The 19,976-nt window shown below is 37.6% G+C and overlaps 1 protein-coding gene across 1 annotated transcript in view; it reads left to right on the top strand.

Moving 5' to 3' along the window:
• Positions 1-19,976, top strand: part of SLC30A9 (solute carrier family 30 (zinc transporter), member 9) — a 145,056-nt gene that overhangs the window by 79,385 nt on the left and 45,695 nt on the right. Inside the window, exons 10-12 of the mRNA XM_006876608.1 lie at positions 5,485-5,540; positions 7,665-7,800; positions 12,865-12,904. Coding sequence (XP_006876670.1) covers positions 5,485-5,540; positions 7,665-7,800; positions 12,865-12,904 — 232 coding nt within the window. The remainder of the gene's footprint in view (positions 1-5,484; positions 5,541-7,664; positions 7,801-12,864; positions 12,905-19,976) is intronic.

The raw sequence follows: 19,976 nt of genomic DNA, 5'->3' as shown, positions 1-19,976 counted from the left end.
TTTCAAGAGGTAGCATATGATCAAGAGCCATTGATACTGAATAAAGAAGTCCAAGGTGCATTGAAGGAATTGGCAAAGAACTCAGCTCCAGGAATTGATGGAATAAAAATTGAAATCTTTCAAGAATGTGAGGCAGCACAGGAGGCAGTCACTCATCTATGCCAAGAAAATTTTGTTACAGAACTTCTTCCTTTACAATCGTAACAGTCACAGTTAGTCATGATAACAATTACTCACTATTGTATCATAAGATTCTTACCCCTAGCTCTTTTCACCAGACCTATCCAGAGAAGATGACAACTATTTATTGAGGACTCTTTCTTCCCCCACACACTCTTAACTCCCTCTTGAAACCTTGTAAGCCTTTCGCTTCTTGGCTTTATTGCCCCCTCGTTTCAGGTAGCCCATGTCTAAGTTTCTCTGTGTACAGAGAGGATAGCATTGGAACCTGATGTAAAGACTCCTTCCCTCTCTGTTGGTATTTAGAGTTACTATCTCCATTAGTATAGGTCAAGTTCATCAAATTGTAGCAGTTTACCCTTGTTTCCTTTACAAAAAAAAAAAAAAATTTAAATCTTCTTGAAGTTCTCATCATCAAGTCATTGAGGCTAGGTCAAATGGGTAATATTTGCAAGTTTGGGTTTTCTTGTGCCTCTCCCCTCACTTCATATCAGCTGGATGCTTCACCCTTAGCTCTAGCCCTCCGCGGCTATGTCCTTGTCCATGGGCTCAGGTGTCCCCAGGTCTCATCACATGTTAGACCAGCAGCCTTTTTCCTCTGCTCTCTCTCATCTCGAGGTCAACAGGCACCAATGGACTGTGGTTGAACTCAGCCCATTTCTTCACTGCTGCCTTTACCCCTCTTCCACTCACCAGTAGACCAACGTACTCACTAGCAAGCTTACATGCCTGCTCATGTTCTCCTTTTGAGTTTCAGTCTTGGAGGGGGGTTTATCTTGAAGGAATTTGATTGTTTGCCTTGATGGCTACCTGGCAAACAGCTTGCTTATTATTGCAGTAGCCATTCATACTACCATTTTTGTTTTGGTTTTATTCTTGATGATCTTTCTTAGAAGATATATCTTCTGTCACTCTAGCTGTTCCTGACTGGTCTGCTTGTCCTTTGTAGTGGGAATGTCCCACCTCAGAAGGTTCTGGATGGGACTCAGGATTCCACCTAATGTCCTGTATACTCTGCAAAGACTCAGAGAGGCTTGTTTCACTGGGCAAGTTCCAGAATCCCTTTTAGGTATTCCAATCAGTTATAGGCTGAAGACGGGCTTACAAGTTTTCTGTAATTATGCTTCTCAACATTCCCATCTATCCCACTCAAGTATCTGTTTTACAATAGTAGGAACCCAATATTCATAAAACAGTTAAGCATATTACTATTATTTCCCCTCTTCAAGCTATGCCTAGATCCCTGTATCACAGAACCCTGTTGTTCCAAGGTTAAGCATGCATCATCATTTTCCTCTGTCCCACTTAGCCCATGCAAACCTGTCTCAATGTTCCCCTACCTACTTTGTTCTTGCACCCTCTCACCGTTCTTGTATTGCCCTCCCCAGTACCCGAACTATGATGTGTCTGCCTTTACCCTGTCCTCTACCATTGCATCCGTCCACCTTCCCCAAGAGCCCTCACCATTGTGGTTATCTTATATTCCTTTTAACTTTCCCCCCCATTTAAAACAATGTGTTTTATCCTGTAATTTACCTGACCTTCTCACCACCTAGATCTCTGTTCCTCTGTGTTTTCCTTGTTTCACATTGTAATCGTTTTGATCATAGACTGACCTCCCAGATCCTCTGAATTTGTTCTTACAATTTTTTTCTGTTCTCAACTCTTCTATTTGTCGATTGACTTCTGGGTGATGCTGCCACGTATGCCAATCTCTGGTTGTCTGTTCTTGTTGGTTCTCAGAACTCCCTTTAGGATGTTTTTCATCGTAGGGTTGGCTTTGACAAAATCCCTTAGCTCCTGTTTATCCTGGAATGTTTTGATTATGCCCTCATAAATGATTGACAGCTTTGCCTGGTAGAGGACTCTTGGTTGGCAGTTTTTTTTTTCTTTCAGGGTTTTATATATGTCTCCCCATTGCCTTTTTGTCTGCATTGTTTCTTTTGAGAAATCCGAGTTTAATCTGATTTGCTTGCCTTTGTATGTTACACTTCTCTTTTTCCTAGCTGCCTTCAGGATTCTGTCTTTATCTTTCATTTTGGAGAGCTTGATTGTTATATGTCTTGGTGTTTTTCTTTTAGGGTCTACCCTTCCTAGGGTTCGTTGAGCTTCTTGGATGTTTATCTTTTCGCTTTTCAGGATGCAAGGGAAATTTTGTTCCAGAAGTTCTTCAACTATCTCTTCTGTGGACTTGTGTGATTCTGGAATGCTGATAATTCTTAAGTTATTCCTCTTCATGGTGTCCAACATGAATCTTAGACCTTCTTCAGATTTTTTTTTTACCCTTTTTTCCGTTTGTTCTTCTTAGTGGTATTGAGAGATTTATCTTCCAGCTTACTAGTTGTGCCTTCCGTCTCTTCAATTCTACTCCTTTGCTCCTTCAGTGTATTGTCCATTTCTAATATTCTGTTATTAATCTTTTGGACTTCTTTCTGTAGGTTTTGAAGTGTTTCTAATGCTGTATCTATCTTATTTGATTGTTCCTGTAGTGCTTTCCTGACTTCTTCCTTATTTTTCTCAACTCTGTTGTAAAGTGTTGAGATACATTTTATAATCATTTTTTTGAATTCCTTCTCAGGCATTTCCAAAGCCTGCCCTCCTTCCAGCATGGAGTGTAGGTTTACCTCCAGCTCATTTGTCTCAGTCACTTTATCTTGTTTTCAGACATGTGCTGATTTGGTCATCTGTTTCTGTTTTTTGGGCATATTCCATGGTTAGCTGTGGCCTTAAAACTTATATGGGGTGTGTTTTGGTATTTTTTATGTTTTCTGACTGCCTCCAGGTAGATGTGATCAGGAGATGGGTTTCCCTTTTCACTCTTCTTCCTGTATCTCCGTGGTTCTGTGAGGTGTCCGTGGCTTGCTCTCATCCTTCCCCCGCATGCTCTCACCCAAGATGGCGGCTCAGGAGCAGCTGAGTGCCTTAGATTGGAAAATCATGGATTTCTTGCTTCTGCTACAAATTCCACTGGCTATATGCCTTCCAACTTTCTAAATATTCCATTATATGTGGTTCAGAGTTCTGGGACCATCTCCTGAGCCTGATTGGTCCAGTATTCTGTGTTGTTGCTGACGGAGCTCCTCACTGCTCTTCTACCAGATCCGCCATCTTGTTTGTTCTCCCCTGGAATTCTCATTTTTTGCCATGTTATCTTTAGTTTGTTATGATCCACATAGTTAAATGCCTTTGCATAGTCTGTAAAACTGAAGCAGATATCTTTCTGGTTTTCTCTACTTTCAGCCAGGATCCATCTGATTGCAGCAATCATATCCCTCTGACACATCCTCTTCTGAATCTGGGATATTTTGACTCTCATAGATTTGTTTTACTATTCTTCAGCTTCAACCTGAACTTGCTTATGAGCAGTTGGTGGTCTGTTCACCGTTGGCCCTAGCCTTGTTTTTGCTGAGGGTATTCAGCTTCTCTACTGTCTCTTCCCACAGATGTCGTCACTTTGATTCTTCTGTATTCCATCTGCAGAGCTGCCAGTTGTGTTGTTCAAAAGATATTTACAATGAATTAAGTCAGAGGTTTTGTAAAATTCTGTTATGCAGTGATTGCTAGCATCATTTCTATCAAGGTCATATTTTCTGACTACTAATCCTTTTTTTTCTAAATTTTGCATTCCAATCACCAGTAATTGTCAGTGTATCTTGATTACATGTTTAATTAATTTAGACAGAAAAGTTGGTAGAGCACTTCAGTCTCCTCATCACTGAAGAATTTGGTGGTTGGTGTGTAATTTTGAATGATAGTTGTATTAACTAATCTTCCACAAAGGTGTGTAGATATGATCTTATCATAGACAGCATTGTATTTCAAGAACTGGACTGCCCTTTTTGATGGTGAATTGTAATGCTTTTCCTCTTCATTTTGTGGTTCCCATCTTAGTAAACCTCTGGTTGTCCAATTCGAAAAGGCTCTTGTCACCTTGCTTCAGCTTAATGTCGAGGATGTTGATCTTTATGCATTCTATTTCATTGTTGCTGATTTCCAATCTTCCTAGATTGATCCTTTGTACATTCCAGTTTCCGCTTATTAATGGATGTTTGCATCTGTTTCTTTTCATTTTGAGTCTTGTCCCATCGGCACATGAATGTTTCAAAAGCTTTGCCCTGATCACATTATTATATAAGGCCTACTCTACTTTCGGAGTCCTGGTGTGGGTTAGTGCGCTAGAGTGTAAGGTTGGTTTGAATCACAAGGTTGGTGGTTCAAGTTCACCACTGCTCCTAGGGAACCCTATGGGTCAGAAATAACTCGGTGGCACTCAACAACAACAACAACTCATACTTTCAGGAGACAGAACAACAACAACTCATACTTTCAGGAGACAGATCTTCCTTGGCTTGTATTTGAGTTCCTTCCAATCTGTGGAGCTTATCATCTGGCATTATATCAGACCATGTTTTTTGCTATTCATAAGGATTTCAAGTACTAATCTCTTAGAAGTAGACTGCCTAGTCCTTCTGAAACCTGTCCACCATGTGGCACTTTAAATACCAGTAGCATAATTTCTAGCATCACAGCAACACATAAGTCATCACATTATAACAAACTGACAAGTGTGTGGAGCCTCAGAAGTGTAACCATAGTTTTATATGTATTCTTCCATGTTTTTTCATATAGTTGGCATAGTATTTCTTAAAAGTAGAGTTATATGAAAGTTGTTCTTTTTTTTTTTTTTTTTAAGTAAATCAAATTATTCTTTACTATTATATAATTTTTGTTTCCACAAAGATTCCCAGCCTTGGAAAACCCTATCATGGGTTGTTGCTGTGAGTCGGAACCTACTTGATGGCACACAACCACAACAGTAGTATGTTAGGAGCTCTTTCCATGTCAGCACACAAAATCTACCCAAACCCCATTCCTTTAAAGTACTATAGAAGTAATTTGTAGCTTTGCTGTATCTTTATTTTGCTTTTCCTTATTAATGGATGTTTAGATTGCATCTGGGAATACCATCATAAACAATGATGCTTTGGACTTCTTTGGGTTCATCATTAATTTTTTAGAGTGGTTGTTGTTAAATGCTGTTAAGTGGGTTACAACTCACAGCGACACAGTATAGGGTTTCTGAGGAGTGACTGGTGGGTTTGAATAACCAACCTTGTGCTTATTTGACAGTGCTGCACCAGGCCTCTAATTTTTTTATGTAGCTACTGAGAAAAATCAATGGGCTATTGGATATGCCTGTTAGTGGTTTTGTTGGACGCTGTGAGATTGCATCTTGTAGATTGGCTTTACTGTGTTATGCTCCTGATCTTGCTAACAACTTACTTTTCTCTCTCTTTTCTATAGGGTTTGCTAGCGTTGGGCATCAGTAAGTCTGTTCAAACACCAGATTCTACTCATCCGTAAGAACATTGCCTTTATTTTGTTTTTGTTTTGGCAGCAAGTCATTGAAACAAAAGCAACTGAATTTCAGAAATTCCCTGCAGTTTATATACTTGCAGTTTTGTGTTAAAGATTTAGTCAGTACTTCTGTAGTATCTAAAATGTAGGACTATTTGCTGTGTCCAAATAAATTCAAGATATAATTTGAAAATGGATTTTAAATTATTATTGTTTCTTTTGTAATAGCTTGACTGTGTTGTCCCTTTCATAGTTGATACTTAGTAACAAATGGCATATTTTGATCATAGAGTTGTTTTCCTTCCATTAAAGGGAACATAGTTCATATGTAGACTAATAGTCCACCAAAAAGTGTGGATGTTAAATTTATACTTATTTTAAGTTAATTGTAATCCTTTTGTTGTGATTTAGAAATAGTGTTCTGTTAATTGTGTTAATGTTCCAAAATTATCTGTTTCTAAATTTGTGTACATTTTAGAATATATTGTTTTAAGTTGTATCAACTATTTAAGATAAAGATGTTTCTCTGTTGTGCCTTTGAGTATAAGCAGCTAAAACTTTTTAATTTCACATGCATCATTTTTGAACAAATGTCAGTACTAGAACTGGATCAATCTTAAGTGTTTTTGAAGGCACTTTTGTCTTTGTAAAGGCTTTAGATCTGTAAAGGCTTTTTCTGCTTAAATACAGGGCACTACTACAAAGCTGTTTGAACTGCAAGGTTGGCAGTTCAAGCTCTCTAGTCGCTTCTCGGGAAACCCTATACAGGATCGCTATGGGTCAGAACCGACTCGATGGCACTTAACAACAACAACAACAACAACTGTTTTCTGGTAGTGTAGTGGTTTGTAAGTTAGGCTGCTAATTGCAAGGCCAGTAGTTTAAATATAGCAGCCACTCTGTGACTTTCTACTTCCATGAAGATTTACAACCTCTGAAACCCTATACAGGGTCGCTGTAAGGTGGAGCTGATTCCGTGGCACACGACCACCACTACTACCACTCTTTTCTTATAAATAATAGCATTCTGAATATTCTGTAACTAGGAAAAACGTACACAATATAGCTCTGTAGTTGTTATAACAATAATTACTAATTATATCTCATTACAATATTTTATTCTCAAGTAAAATGATTTTTTTTTTGACCAATTGTATACACCAAAGATTTAAAAACAAGATAAAAAATTTTAATTTCAGTTGCTTTCTTTTTAAGAGATTCTCAGTAATCTACATTGGGGTTGTCTAATAGAATTTTCTGTGATTATGGGATATATCTATATCTACACTATTTAATGGAAACACAGCAGCTCCTTTGGATAAGCACTGGACTGCGGACTGTAATGTAGGAAGTTTGAGCCCACCAGCTGCTCTCTGGGAGAAATATGAGGCTCTCTGCTCGTACAGAAATTTACAGCTTCGGAAACCCTTTAAAGAGTCACTTTGAGTCGGAACCTATAGATGACACTTAACAACAACAGCAACTCTGTTTCATATTCTAGTCACCATATTGCCTGTGAAGCACTTAAAATGTGGCTAGTGCCACCAATGAACTCACATTTTAATTTAATTTTGAAGAAGGTAAATATTTCTAATCAAAACTTGTCAAATTCAATGAATGCTTTTAATTAAGGATTTGCTTAAATTCAGAACCAGCAATAAATATCTAGCATCAAATTATAGATAAGATAGATCATAAACAGGCTGCACATAATAAAGACCTAATATTCTATTAGAATTACATTACATGGAACTTTAAATGCTATCCCATTCATTAAGCATCGGAATGCAGTTAAAACGCAGGTTAATTTTATCTCATCAGTATCTCTGTTTGTTGTTAAGTGCTGTTAAGTTGGTTCCAAATCATAGCAACCCTGTATAACTGGAAAAGGATTATAAAATACCTGAACTGAATGATAGTCAATTATTTATACATATTTTCAAAGGTCTTGCTGCTTTTTCTATTTTCGATATTATTTTTCATTTAGATTTGAATTTGAGATGTTGTTTTAATTAGATATGAAACTATTGCATCTAGATAATTGAAGTTTCAATTTTTGTTCTGATCTCTAAGAAATCTGAAGACTCCATTTCTATATCTTGTAAGCTACATTTCTTATTTTTCAGATATGGTTTTTCAAATATGCGATATATTGCTTCACTAATTAGTGGTGTTGGTATTTTCATGATGGGTGCAGGACTGTCTTGGTACCATGGAATCATGGGATTGCTTAATCCTCAACCAATGGAATCTCTTCTATGGGTAATTCTTTTTTTTTTTTTAAATCTCAATTTTGAAGTATAGTTATGCATCCCAAAATAGGGCAGTGGTCTAGTGCATATATGCCCATGGACCCATGCCTGTAAAACCTTGTATATTAAAAGTTTGAAGCATATAACAATGATTCCTAATAACAAACAGGTGCTATTTTGTGATGTGCATGAAAACATTACTATTATTACTATATTATTGTTTTCAGTATGTGTTAGTGTATCTGGAAGTGTTTCTTTAGAAGTTCTTATGCATAGACATGTATATTATACTAGCCAGAAAAGCAGCGACAACAGAGGTGGTGGCAGAGGCAATGGTATAGGGAGACAGAGCAGCAGTGGACTATAGACCTATGAACTGAGAAGGCAGTGTGCCTGTGGGCAGGAAGGAGGCTGGCTTGCAAAATGTGTCCTTTGGACAATTAAATGAATATATATTTTCAATGTGGTATGTATAAATAAATTTTTTTTTAAAAAAGGTAATAGAGGTAAATACTGTTTGCTGATGGTGCATGGAGGAGGTTGTAATCATTGCAATGATTTACTGAATGTAAAACTGATGATCTTCCCTGTAAACCATCAGTCACTCAATTCACAATAAAAGTTGTTTTTGTTTTTTAAAAAGAAATGTATACTATATACTAAAACATTTAGCTGATAGTAGGTATCAATTGTACATATCTGCTCCAACTTACACACAAATTTGACTTAAACACAGACTTTGGAAAGGAACTCTTTCATAATCTGGAGACTGTCTATATATAATTAGGTGTTCACACAATGTCCAAATCACATGGAATCATTTTTCCTCGAATGTATCCTAGAGAACATTATTGACAGGACATGGGCTGCCAGAAGAACAAATTTGTCTTGCAAGTATAGGTGGAATGCTCCTTAGAAGCGAGGACGATGAGACTTTGTCATTCAGCAAGTCCAAAGACTTGTCAGGAGGAACTAGACGTTGGAGAAAGACGCTGTTGCTTGTTAGAGGGTCAGTGAAAAAGAGGAATGCCCCCTACTGAGATGGATTGACACAGTGGAGCAACAGTGGGCTCAAATATAACCACAATTGTGTGGCTGGCACAGGACCGGGTTATGTTTCATTCTTTTGTGCTTAGGTTGCTGTGAGTCGGCACTGATTTAATAGTACCGTACAACAAGCTGCCTCAAAAAGCAACTCTGGTGGCACTATAGGATAAGCACTGTACTACCAATTGCAATGTCAGGTTTTTAAATCCACCAGTCAGTCTGCAGGAGAAAGATGAGACTTTCTGTTCCATAGAGATTTATAGCCTCGGAACCCTATGTTATAGAATCACTGAGTTGGAATGGATAGCAGTAGGTTATTGGCAGTGATCAAGCTGCCTCTGCCATCATTGAAGTTAGGGGTAGGGATAAAAAAGTACTACTTTAATGGCACCAGCGTCCATTTGCATTGGTTTTCTCTGACCTTTTTAGATGTTTGTGGCTGTCTTTTTTCTTTAATGGGCACTTTTTCATGGCTATTCCCCTACATGGCCCGTAGCTTGACTGTAGTTCTGAAGATAAGCAAACATTGGTCATATAGCATCCCTTCTTAGCTTTTATATCCCATGGCATAATTCCAGACTATTTCTGCTGAGGTTGTCTTGGATTTGGTCAAAGGGATTTTTAGGACACTTGATCTCTTTTCAAAAGACCTTTTTAGGGGGACAAATAGATACCTTTAACATTCTGTGGGAGTGTAGTTCTTCCCCATCACAATCATCTTCTCTTCTAACATAGCCAATCAATGTCATTGGTAGCCTTCCCTATAGATTGATTTCTCAGGTGTGCATCAGACATGGTTCACTCTGATCTCCCAACTCTAGCAATGCACATCAAACTTTTCTAACAAATCTCAGCAGCGCACCAGAAAGAAAAATTATTTTCCAGCCTCATTAACCTCCTAAGCTCTTCTTACATAGTGTTGTGGCATGGAGCCTGTAGTTGCAAAACTAGACTTGGGACACTTTCATCCAAGTCCTGAGTAGATAACCTAGCACCTTGTTTTGAAGTGTACGGGTACTTGCAGTTGTTTGTTTGTTTTCAGGCATTTTGAAAACATCTTGTTACATCTTACAAACGTATGTAATAAAAAGCCTATTGAACTAGACTTTTTCAATAGTACTAGTACTAACTGATTAGCATCTTTTCTGAAAAACTGCCATTATGTCATTAAAACAAATATATATTCTCCATTATTAAGAGACTTGGCCACTTTATAAAGACACCGCATTCTCTAATTTGTGCAATACCACTTTACAGAGGCAAAATGCTCAATGACTCTGGAGTCAGAGATTTGATTAATTATTAAACCTTGAGGTATGTAAGTTTTAAAGCTTCTGTAGCTCTTGTATCTTTTAGAAACCAAATTGGGTTCTATCTGAATATGATCCTTTGCTATATAAATATTTAGATTCAACAACCTTTTAGATTCAACAAGCGATAGACCCAGAGTATGGATATTAGATATTCTCTTGGAATCCTCAGATGATGTATGTTCTCATCCTTTATAGGGTGATACATGTGACTTTAATCCTATTTAGAGAGAGATGGAAATACTAAAAAGAACTAATGACAGATTTTGCTACTATGCTAATTATGTTTCATGTTGGAAATGATAGTCAGTAGAAAGATCCTAGAATTGAGACTGGAAAGGCTGAATTGTACTTATCATTCTGATACCATTTTTGTGTACTCAGGCAAATCACTTAACCTTGTAGGATTTCAGTTTCTTTAGAAGAATTATAAGAATGTTGAACTAGATTCAAAGTTTTCAGGTTTCTTTTGGAGTCCTGGTGTGGCGCTTTAGGATAAGGTCAGCGTTTCAAACCCACTAGCTGCTCCTTGGAAACTGTATGCAGCGCTGTTGTGAGTAGGAACTGACTCGATGACACTTAACAGCAACTTAACAACAACAGCATTTCAGGGAAGCCTAGAGTTCCACGAAGATACATTGGAAATTCTACAGATTTGTTTTTTGAATTTCATTTAAATTTATTAAAAATTGTGTTGGTAGGCTAATTCCTTCTGTACACTTAGGACTAAAATTTTCTCTTGTTGTCTTCATTTATTTGAAGGCTGACCTGGTATAGCAAGGAAACTTCTGTTGCCAGAAGAAATAAACAAAAAACAAGATTTCTGTTTTCAACTTACTTGCCTTTGTGAATTAGGAATCTCTTGGTACTGTACATCCAAACAAAATCCAGAAGATACTTGGATATGGATATGGATATTTGATTGTATCTTGCATCGGACAACCCTATATCTACATAGATTTGAAATGTTTATGTTTATTTTGAACTAGATAGATAGATGTATATGTTGTGTGTAGATCTACATACATATATATTATTTATTTTCATATTTTATTAAGAATTTAGCTCAGATTATAGATAGTATAGGATGCTGTAGCTATAGAATGTATAGATTCTCTTTCAAGTATTAAAAAATGAAATGTTCATAACATTTATCAGCCTCTTACGAACATTTATCAGCTGTTAGCTCTTATGAAGATACCTTATTATTTTCTGTGGCTGCCATAATAAATGATCACAAACTGGGTCCCTTGGGACAATAGAACTTTATCCTCTTACAGTTCTTTAGGCTCAAAGTCTGATATCAAGGTGTTGGCACAGTTGGTTTCTTCTGGGAACTCCAAAGGAAAATCTGTCTCATGTCAGTCTCCTAGCTTCTCTGAGTTTGCTGACAGCCCTTGGTGTTCCCTGATTTACGGTCACATCTCCTCAATCTCTGCCTGTGTCTGTATACCCCCTCCTCTTATAAGGATGGCAGTCATCAGTTTTAAGACCCTTCTCAATCCATTATGACATCACCTCAATTATAACTTCAAATCCGTCTTGCTAAATATGGCCTCTTTCTGAGAATTCTGGTGGACATGCATTTTAGAGGGGTACTAGGCACCCCACTGCAGCATTCCCTCCAAATTCTGTATTGTCCCCAAATACATGCCTTTCTCAGGTACTAAAATATATTCTTTCATCCTATCCCAACATCCCCCAAATTCTTAACTTGTTTCAGCATTAACTCTTAAGTCCAAAATCTCATCTAAATGAGGTATGGGACTCTGAATATGATCCGTCTGCAGCAGAATACATGTCCAACTGTGGATCTGTGAAACTGGAAAACAGATTATCTGATTCTAAACTACAATGGTGAGTCAGGTATAGGATAGGCATTCCCATTCCTATTATAACAAGGGAGAATATGTTACAATAGCAACTTCTGTTGGTATCAGAATTGGTAGTTCTTGGATATGCATTAACAAATATTATAAACTTTGAGGCCTAGAAATAGCACCAGTTTATTCTCTAACAATTCTGCAGGCTAGAATTCCAAAATCGGTCTAGAAGATTCTGGCAGAGGTATGATCTCAAGGGAAGAATATTTTCTTACTTTGTTCTTATATTTGGCTGGTCCCAGCATTCCTTAACTTGTAGCTGTAGCCCTCCAATCTCTGCCCCTTTCTTCACATGGCCATCTTCTTTATGTCTCTGTAAATGAGTGTCCTTCCTTCTTCAAAAAAGAATGTCAGTCATATTTGGGTTTGGTACCTACCCTAAACCAATATGTTGTTGTTATTGTTAAGTGCTATTGAATCCCTTCCGATACATAGGGACCCTGTATATGTTTTCCAAGTAACAGCTGGTGAGCTTGAACTGCCAACCTTGCAGTTCAAATTGACTTGTGGTCCAGTACTTAACCTGCAGCACCACACTAGGACTCCACCGATCCAATATTATCTTAAGTAATTATATCTGCAAACACCCTGTTTTCAAATATGGTTACATTCTGAGATTCTGAGTTGATTTGAATTTTGGAGGAGACTTCAACCTGCTAAAAGATAACATCTATCTCATATCTTTATTTTGAACTTTTTTCCTCCAAGCGACTTACCATCTGGTTGGGATTTTAATACATGCTTTTAATTGTTATTATAAAGTTTATGTATAAATAGTTGTTATTATATTTTTAGTAGCATACTTCATTTATGCTCTTTATTTTTGTTTTCTAGGCATATTGTATTTTAGCAGGATCATTGGTATCAGAAGGAGGTATGTACTGTCCTACAATATTTGCTTATATATGTATTCACTAGTTCATTTTTATAGTTTGCCAAGTTTTATTGATAAAAGAAAATGATAGAAATAGGAACTAAAGCATGGCCTACTTTTAGGAAGTAAATTCTTTTAATGATATATTACAGTTGTTCTACTAGTGAATGGGGGCAAAAGAAAAGCTGTTTTATTCTTGAATAGTATATCATAATGTAAGAAAATGGGAAATAGTATAAAAACAACTATGCTGGATTTTGAAAAATGGATTTTAGTGCCATTAGTCAGAGAAGGCCATCTCTTTTTGCAATAAGGATATTTCAAAGTTTTAGACAGCATTAGTTCTGATAGTATTGTCAGAAGAAGTGCTAAAATCATGCCTCATTCTTGCATGTACTCAGAGTACTCGTATACTCACCCCTGAAATATTATCATTATTTATGCCTAGTTTTGCATTCATCTTTGCGGATCTATATTATGGTGATGAAACAAGAATTCTACCAACTTCTTTAGTCTGACATTGACCAGACGCCATCAACGTATATTGGTAATTACGTATGATTGAAATGTAAAGGTTGGAAACAAAGAGGAAGGATCAGTAGTTGGAAAATATGGCCTTGGTGATAAAAATGATGCAGATTGCAAGATAGAATTTAGCAAGACCAATGACTTGTTCATTGCAAATACCTTTTTAAGCAACAATAAAAACCTGAATCTCACCAGGTAGAATACACAGAAATCAGCTTGACTACATTTATGGGAAGTGATGGTCCATATCATCAGGCAAAGCAAGGCCATGGGCAGACTCTGGAACACACTGTCAATATGCAAATTCAGGCCAAAATGGAAGAAAATTAAAACAATTCCATAGGAGCCAAAATAGGATTTGAACATACCCCGTCCCTGAATTTAGAGATCATCTCAGGAACAGTTTTGATACATTAGACACCAATGACTAAAGACAGAAGAGTTGTAGTATAACATCCATAACATCATACAGGAAGAAATCAAAAGGTCATTAAGAAAGGAAAGAAGGAAATGGCCAAAATGAAGCTCAGAAAAGACTCTGAAACTTGCTGTCCCGTGTAGAGATGCAAGTGGAAGAAATGAGGTGGTAAAGGAGCCTAACAGACAATTTCAAAGGGCAGCTCGAGATAACAAACTTAAGTATTATAATGAAATGTTCAGAGACCTGAAGTTAGAAAACCAAAAAGGAGAAACATGCTTAGCATTTTTGAAGCTGAAAGAACTGTAGAAAAAATTCAAGCTTCAACTAACCGCAAGGTCAGTAATTTGAAACTACCGGCTGTTATGTGGGAGAAAGATGAGACTTTCTGTTCCTGTAAATATTTACAGCCTTGGAAACCCTGTACAGGGTCACTATAAGTCAGAACCAACTCCACAGCACATAACCACAACCACCATGAGCAAAGCATGGAGTGCTGGTGTGGTGCTATTGGTTAATGCACTTGACTACAAAGACATTTGAATGCCAACGTCAGGGGTTCAAGCTCACCAGTCTCACCTTGGTAACCCTATACAGGGTCACTAAGGGTCAGAACCGACTCGATGGCACTTAACAACAACAACAATGGCAAAATATTGAATAATGCCAGAAACATCAAAGTAAGAGGGAAGGACTTTGGTTTTGGCAGCGGCAGAGCAGAGTCAGGTAGAACAGGCTCTGAAGGGGAGGGGCTGAAAACCCAGAGAAGCTGCTCTCATGGAACAGCACCAGAGCTCTGGATCTACCATAAGGTTCAGAGCATAAGTTTCCCACAAATGACAGTGGAAAATCATGGTGTAAAGGAAAATGTTGCAATTTAGGACTTGGTCAAGACACGAGACTCCCTCTGCAGCCATCCCGTGCAGGCAGAGGTCAGAGGGCAGGGGTACAGCCAGACTGGCACAGGGAACCAGCGGCACAGGGAACCAGTGCTAAAAGCTGTGTAGTGGCATTTGCAAAAGGAGGTGTGGGGGAATTCTGCACATTTTTTCCTCTTCCCTGTGGTGCTGCCTTTGCCCAGCTGGACGCCTTCAGGCAGGTGGGTGTACACCCCCAAAAAGTCCAGCATCGAGACCACAGCTTTCCTACAGCACAGAGAGAAAAAGCCCCATTGGTCCAAGGGCAAATTTTTTGGCTGCTGCTTTTGACTTCTGCCTGTGGGTCCCAGCACTAAAGATAACTTGTGCAAGACCCTTTACTCATGCCTATCCAGCAAGAAAAAAAGCAGGTTTGGCTTGACAGACAAATCATATGAACACTATGTAAAACCCCAACATAAAAAGACGCAACTATTTCAAGAATTACGCTGTGAACACGCAGATACCTAACTGACCTTCAGAGACAAAAATAGTAGATAGTCTTTCTCCCATTGACTTCTCAATATCTATCTGCGCACCTCTGTGGTGGTGACTAGAGGAGGGGCCTGAGTGAGTGGACACCCCCACCCACTACTTGAAGCTTTTATGGAGCACACACAATGCATGTGTAGCAAGGCGACTGGCCAATTGGCCACAGTTTTATTTTTGTTTCAAAGTGGTGGTTTTTGTCTCTGGTTTTATATTGCTTCTGCTTTTGGTCCTTTTGATCACACATTTTTCTTGAAGGTGGGAGCTGTTTCTCCCTATGATACCCAAGAAGAGTCAGCAATCGTGGCCATATAGCCAAGCTACAAGCATATCCCATAATATTCTACCATTGAGACAAGAGCCAATAACAGCTGCTAAGCATTACGTGCAAAAAGGGAAGCCTATCTAATGTTCATATCCACCAGGAGACACCCAGTAAGCTTAATAACACAGCAACAAACCTCGATTTAAACATTAAAAACCCACATAGCTACTAGAAATGACCAACAAAACACAACAAAAGATCTCAAAACATGTCCAAAAACAGAAAAGAGTAACTGAGACAAATGAGCTGAAGAGAGACAAAGGCCTTCCAGAAGAGAAAGAGCAGGTTTTGGATTCGCCAGAGAAGGAATTCAGAAGAATGATATGGAAACAAATTCAAATGCTCTGAAAAGGGGTGGAGGAAAACAAGGAAGAAGTCAGGAAAGTTCTACAAGAGCAATCAAACAACAATGATACAGCATTGGGAACAATTCAAAACCTGCAAAAAGAGGTCCAGATGATTAATAATAAAATATCAGAAATGGACAATACACCGAAAGGGGAAAGGAGCAGAATTGAAGAGTTGGAAGACAGAACCAGTGAGCGGGAAGACAAATCTCTCAATACAGCTAAGATATAAAAGCAAGCAGAAAAAAGGATAAAAAAATCTAAAGAGAGTCTAAGATTCATGCTGGATAACATGAAAAGGAACAATTTAAGAATTGCTAGCATTCCAGAACAGGAAGAATCAGAGAAGTCCACAGAGAAGATAGTTGAAGAGCTTCTGGAAGAAAATTTCCCTAACATTTAAAAAAAATTTTTTTTACCACGTAATATCTTGAAAGATGAGAAGATAAACATTCAAGAAGCCAAACGTACCCCAAGAAGGATAGACCCCAAAAGAAAATCACCAAGACATATAATCAAGCTCCCCAAAATCAAGGAGAGAATCCTAAAAGCAGCCAGGAAAAGAGAAATGTTACCTACAAAGGCAAGTAAATCAAGTTAAGTTCTTGACTATTAAGCAAAAACCATGCAGGCAAGAAGGCAATGGGGAGACATATACAAAATCCTAAAAGAAAAAAATTGCTAACTAAGAATCATCTACCCAGCAAAACTATCAGTCAAATACGATGGTGCGATCAAAACATTCCAGGATAAACAGAAGCTGAGAGATTTTGTCAAAGCCAATCCAGCACTTCAAAACATCCTAAAGGGAGTTCTTTGGACTGAAAACCAACAAGAACAGACAACAACCTGCAATACCACCTGAACTCAGACGACGGATAGCAGAGTCCAGAACAGAATAAACTTACAACAACGAATTCAAAGGTGCTAGGAGGTCAGTCAAAGATCAAAATAATAACAGTGTCAAAGAAGGGAAAAATTTAGGAACAGAGATCCAGATGGTGAGGATGTCAGGTAGATTACAGGATACAATAGTTGTCTTAAATGGAGGGAAACTTAATAAGACGGTAAGGAAACCCCAACGAAAATTAATTTTTCACAACTTACCATGAAAATGAACTTCCCACCAGAACAAGCAAACATGAAAACTAAGAAGAAGCTGACAGATAGCACTAAAAGAGCAAAAACTCAGCACAAGAAGGCATGCAGAACAAAGGAATGAACAGCACTACCAAAAAATTAACTTAATGGCAGCAATTAATTCATACCTATCAACAATTACATTGAATGTCAATGGATTAAGTGTACCAGTGATGAGACCGAGAGTGGCAGAATGCATAAGAAAACATGATCCTTTAGTATGCTGCCTGCAAAAGACACACCTTAAACACAAAGACAAAAAAGACTAAAAGTTAAAGGATGGAAAAAGATAATAGCAAACTAAGTGAAAAACTAAGTGAAACAGTACACAAGCAGGAGTGGCAATACCAATCTCTGATAAATAAACTTTAAAAACGAAAACCAGCATTAGAGATAAAGAAGGACACTGTTTCATGATTAAAGGATTAACTGAGTAAGATGACATAACCATAATAAATATCTGTGCTCCCAGTGAAAGAACACCAAGATATATGAAGCAAGCATTTCTAGAATTGAAGAAAGAAATAGATAAATCTGCAATTATACTGAAGATTTTAATATGCCACTTTTGAAAAGGGACAGAACAACCAGAAAGTTACAAAAGAACTAAACAACACAATCAACCAACTTGACCTCATAGATGTGTACGGAGCATTCAACCCAACAACAGCACAATATACATTCTTCTCTACTGCACATGAAACATTCTCCAGAATTGACCATGTGTTACGTCACAAAGCTAGCCTCCATAAATTTACAAACATCAAAGTACTGCAGAGTATCTTTTCAGACCACAATGTTATAAAACTAGAAATCAACAACAAGAAGACTACATGGAAACTGAACGACACCCTGCTGAAAAGCGACTGGGTAAAAGAAGAGATTAAACGTGAATTCATAAAGTTCCTAGAAACAAACGAGAATGAAAACACAACATTGGGACATGGCGAAAGCGGTATTGAGAGGTCAATTTTTTGTGATAAATGTGCACATCCCCAAAGAGGAAAGAACCAAAATTAACACATTAACCCAGCATTTCTTACAATTAGAAACTGACCAACAGACGGAACCTACAATCACCAAAAGAAAAGAAATAATAAAGATAAGAGCAGAAATAAATGAGATGGAAAACAGAAAAACTATAGAAAGAATCAGCAGGAGAAAAGCAGGTTCTTTGAAAGGATTAATATATCGACAAACCATTGGCAAAACTAACAAAAGAAAAGAGGGAAAAGATGCAAATAACTCGCATTAGAAACCACATGGGTGATGTAACAACGGAACCAAACGAAATCAGAAGGATAATAGCAGAATACTATGAAGAGTTGTACTTCAACAAATTCAAAAACTTAGAAGAGATATATAGATGCATTTTCTAAAAACATGGCCTACCTAAACTTATACAGAGTGACGGAGAAAACTTGAGCAGACCCATAACAAAAGAAGAAATTGATCAGATTATCAAAAAACTCCCAACCAAAATAAGTCCAGGCCCAGAAGGCTTCACGGGTGAGTTCTACCAAATTTTCAGGGAAGAGCTGTCACCAATTCTACTCAAATTATTCCAGAATATAGAAGAGGATGGAAAACTTCCTAATAATTTTTATGAAGGCAGCATAACCCTCATACCAAAACCAGGGAAGGACATCACCAAGAAAAAAAATCATAGACCAATATCCCTCATGAACATAGTCGCAAAAATTCTCAACAAAATCCTAGCCAACAGAATCCAGCACCACATCAAAAAAATAATACATCGTGACCAAGGGGGATTCATAAAAGGGATGCAAGGAGGTTCAACAATAGAAAAACAATCAATGTAATACACCATATAAATAAGAAAAAGGAAAAGACCACTTGATTCTATCGCTTGATACAGTAAAGGAATTTGACAAAATCCAACACTCGTTCCTGATATAAAACACTCAACAAAGTAGGAATTGAAGGGAAATTCCTCAACATAATCAAGATAATGTGTACAAAAGCAACACTTTCAATGGAGAGAAACTGAAAGCCTTTCCTCTGTGAATGGAAACCACACAAGGGTACCCTTTGTCACCACTCCTATTCAATATTGTTTTAGAAGTCTTAAGAGTTATATGGCTAGATAGGGAAATTAAAGGCATCTAAATTGGCAAAGAGGAAATAAAACTCTCTCTATATGCAGACGATATGATCCTATACATAGAAAACTCCAAAGACTCAGTAAAAAAACTACTAGACATCATTGGAAGATTAAGCAAAGTGGCAGGGTATAAGATCAACATACAAAAATCAGTTGGATTTCTCTATAGTATCAATGACAGCACTGAAAAGGACATTAGGAAAGCAATACCATTTACAATAGCTGTCGAAAGGATGAAATATTTAGGAATAAACGTAAACAGAGAAGCAAAGGACCTATACAAAGAAAATTACAAAACACTACTATAAGAAACCAAAAGAGGTTGCTTTCAAGTGTGGCCAGCACTGTGTGTTAAAGAGACTCTGTGTTCCTGGATAGGAAGATTCAACATTGTGAAAATGTCAATACTGCCCAGAGCAATTTGCACATATAATGCAATCCCAATCCAGATTCCAACAACATTCTTCAAAGAAATGGAAAAGACAATTACAAACCTTATATGGAAAGGAAAGAGACCCAGGATTTCTGAGAAATCTGTACCTGGACCAAGAAGCAGTTGTTCGAACAGAACGTGGGAACACTGAATGTTTTATAATTGGGAAAGGTGTGTGACAAGGTTGTGTTCTTTCACCATAGTTATTCAACCTGTATGCTGCACAGGAACTTTTTAAAGTATTGAAGAGCAGAGATGTCAGCTTGAGGACTAAGGTGCGCCTGACCCAGGTCGTGGTGTTTTCAATAGCCTCATATGGATGCGAAAGCTGGACAGTGAATAAGGAAGAT

This window comes from Chrysochloris asiatica, unplaced genomic scaffold (genome assembly GCF_000296735.1).
Source record: "Chrysochloris asiatica unplaced genomic scaffold, ChrAsi1.0 scaffold00394, whole genome shotgun sequence".
Classification (NCBI taxonomy): Eukaryota; Metazoa; Chordata; class Mammalia; order Afrosoricida; family Chrysochloridae; genus Chrysochloris; species Chrysochloris asiatica.
Note: the sequence above shows the minus strand (reverse complement) of the source record. Positions and strands in the feature narration are given on the sequence as shown.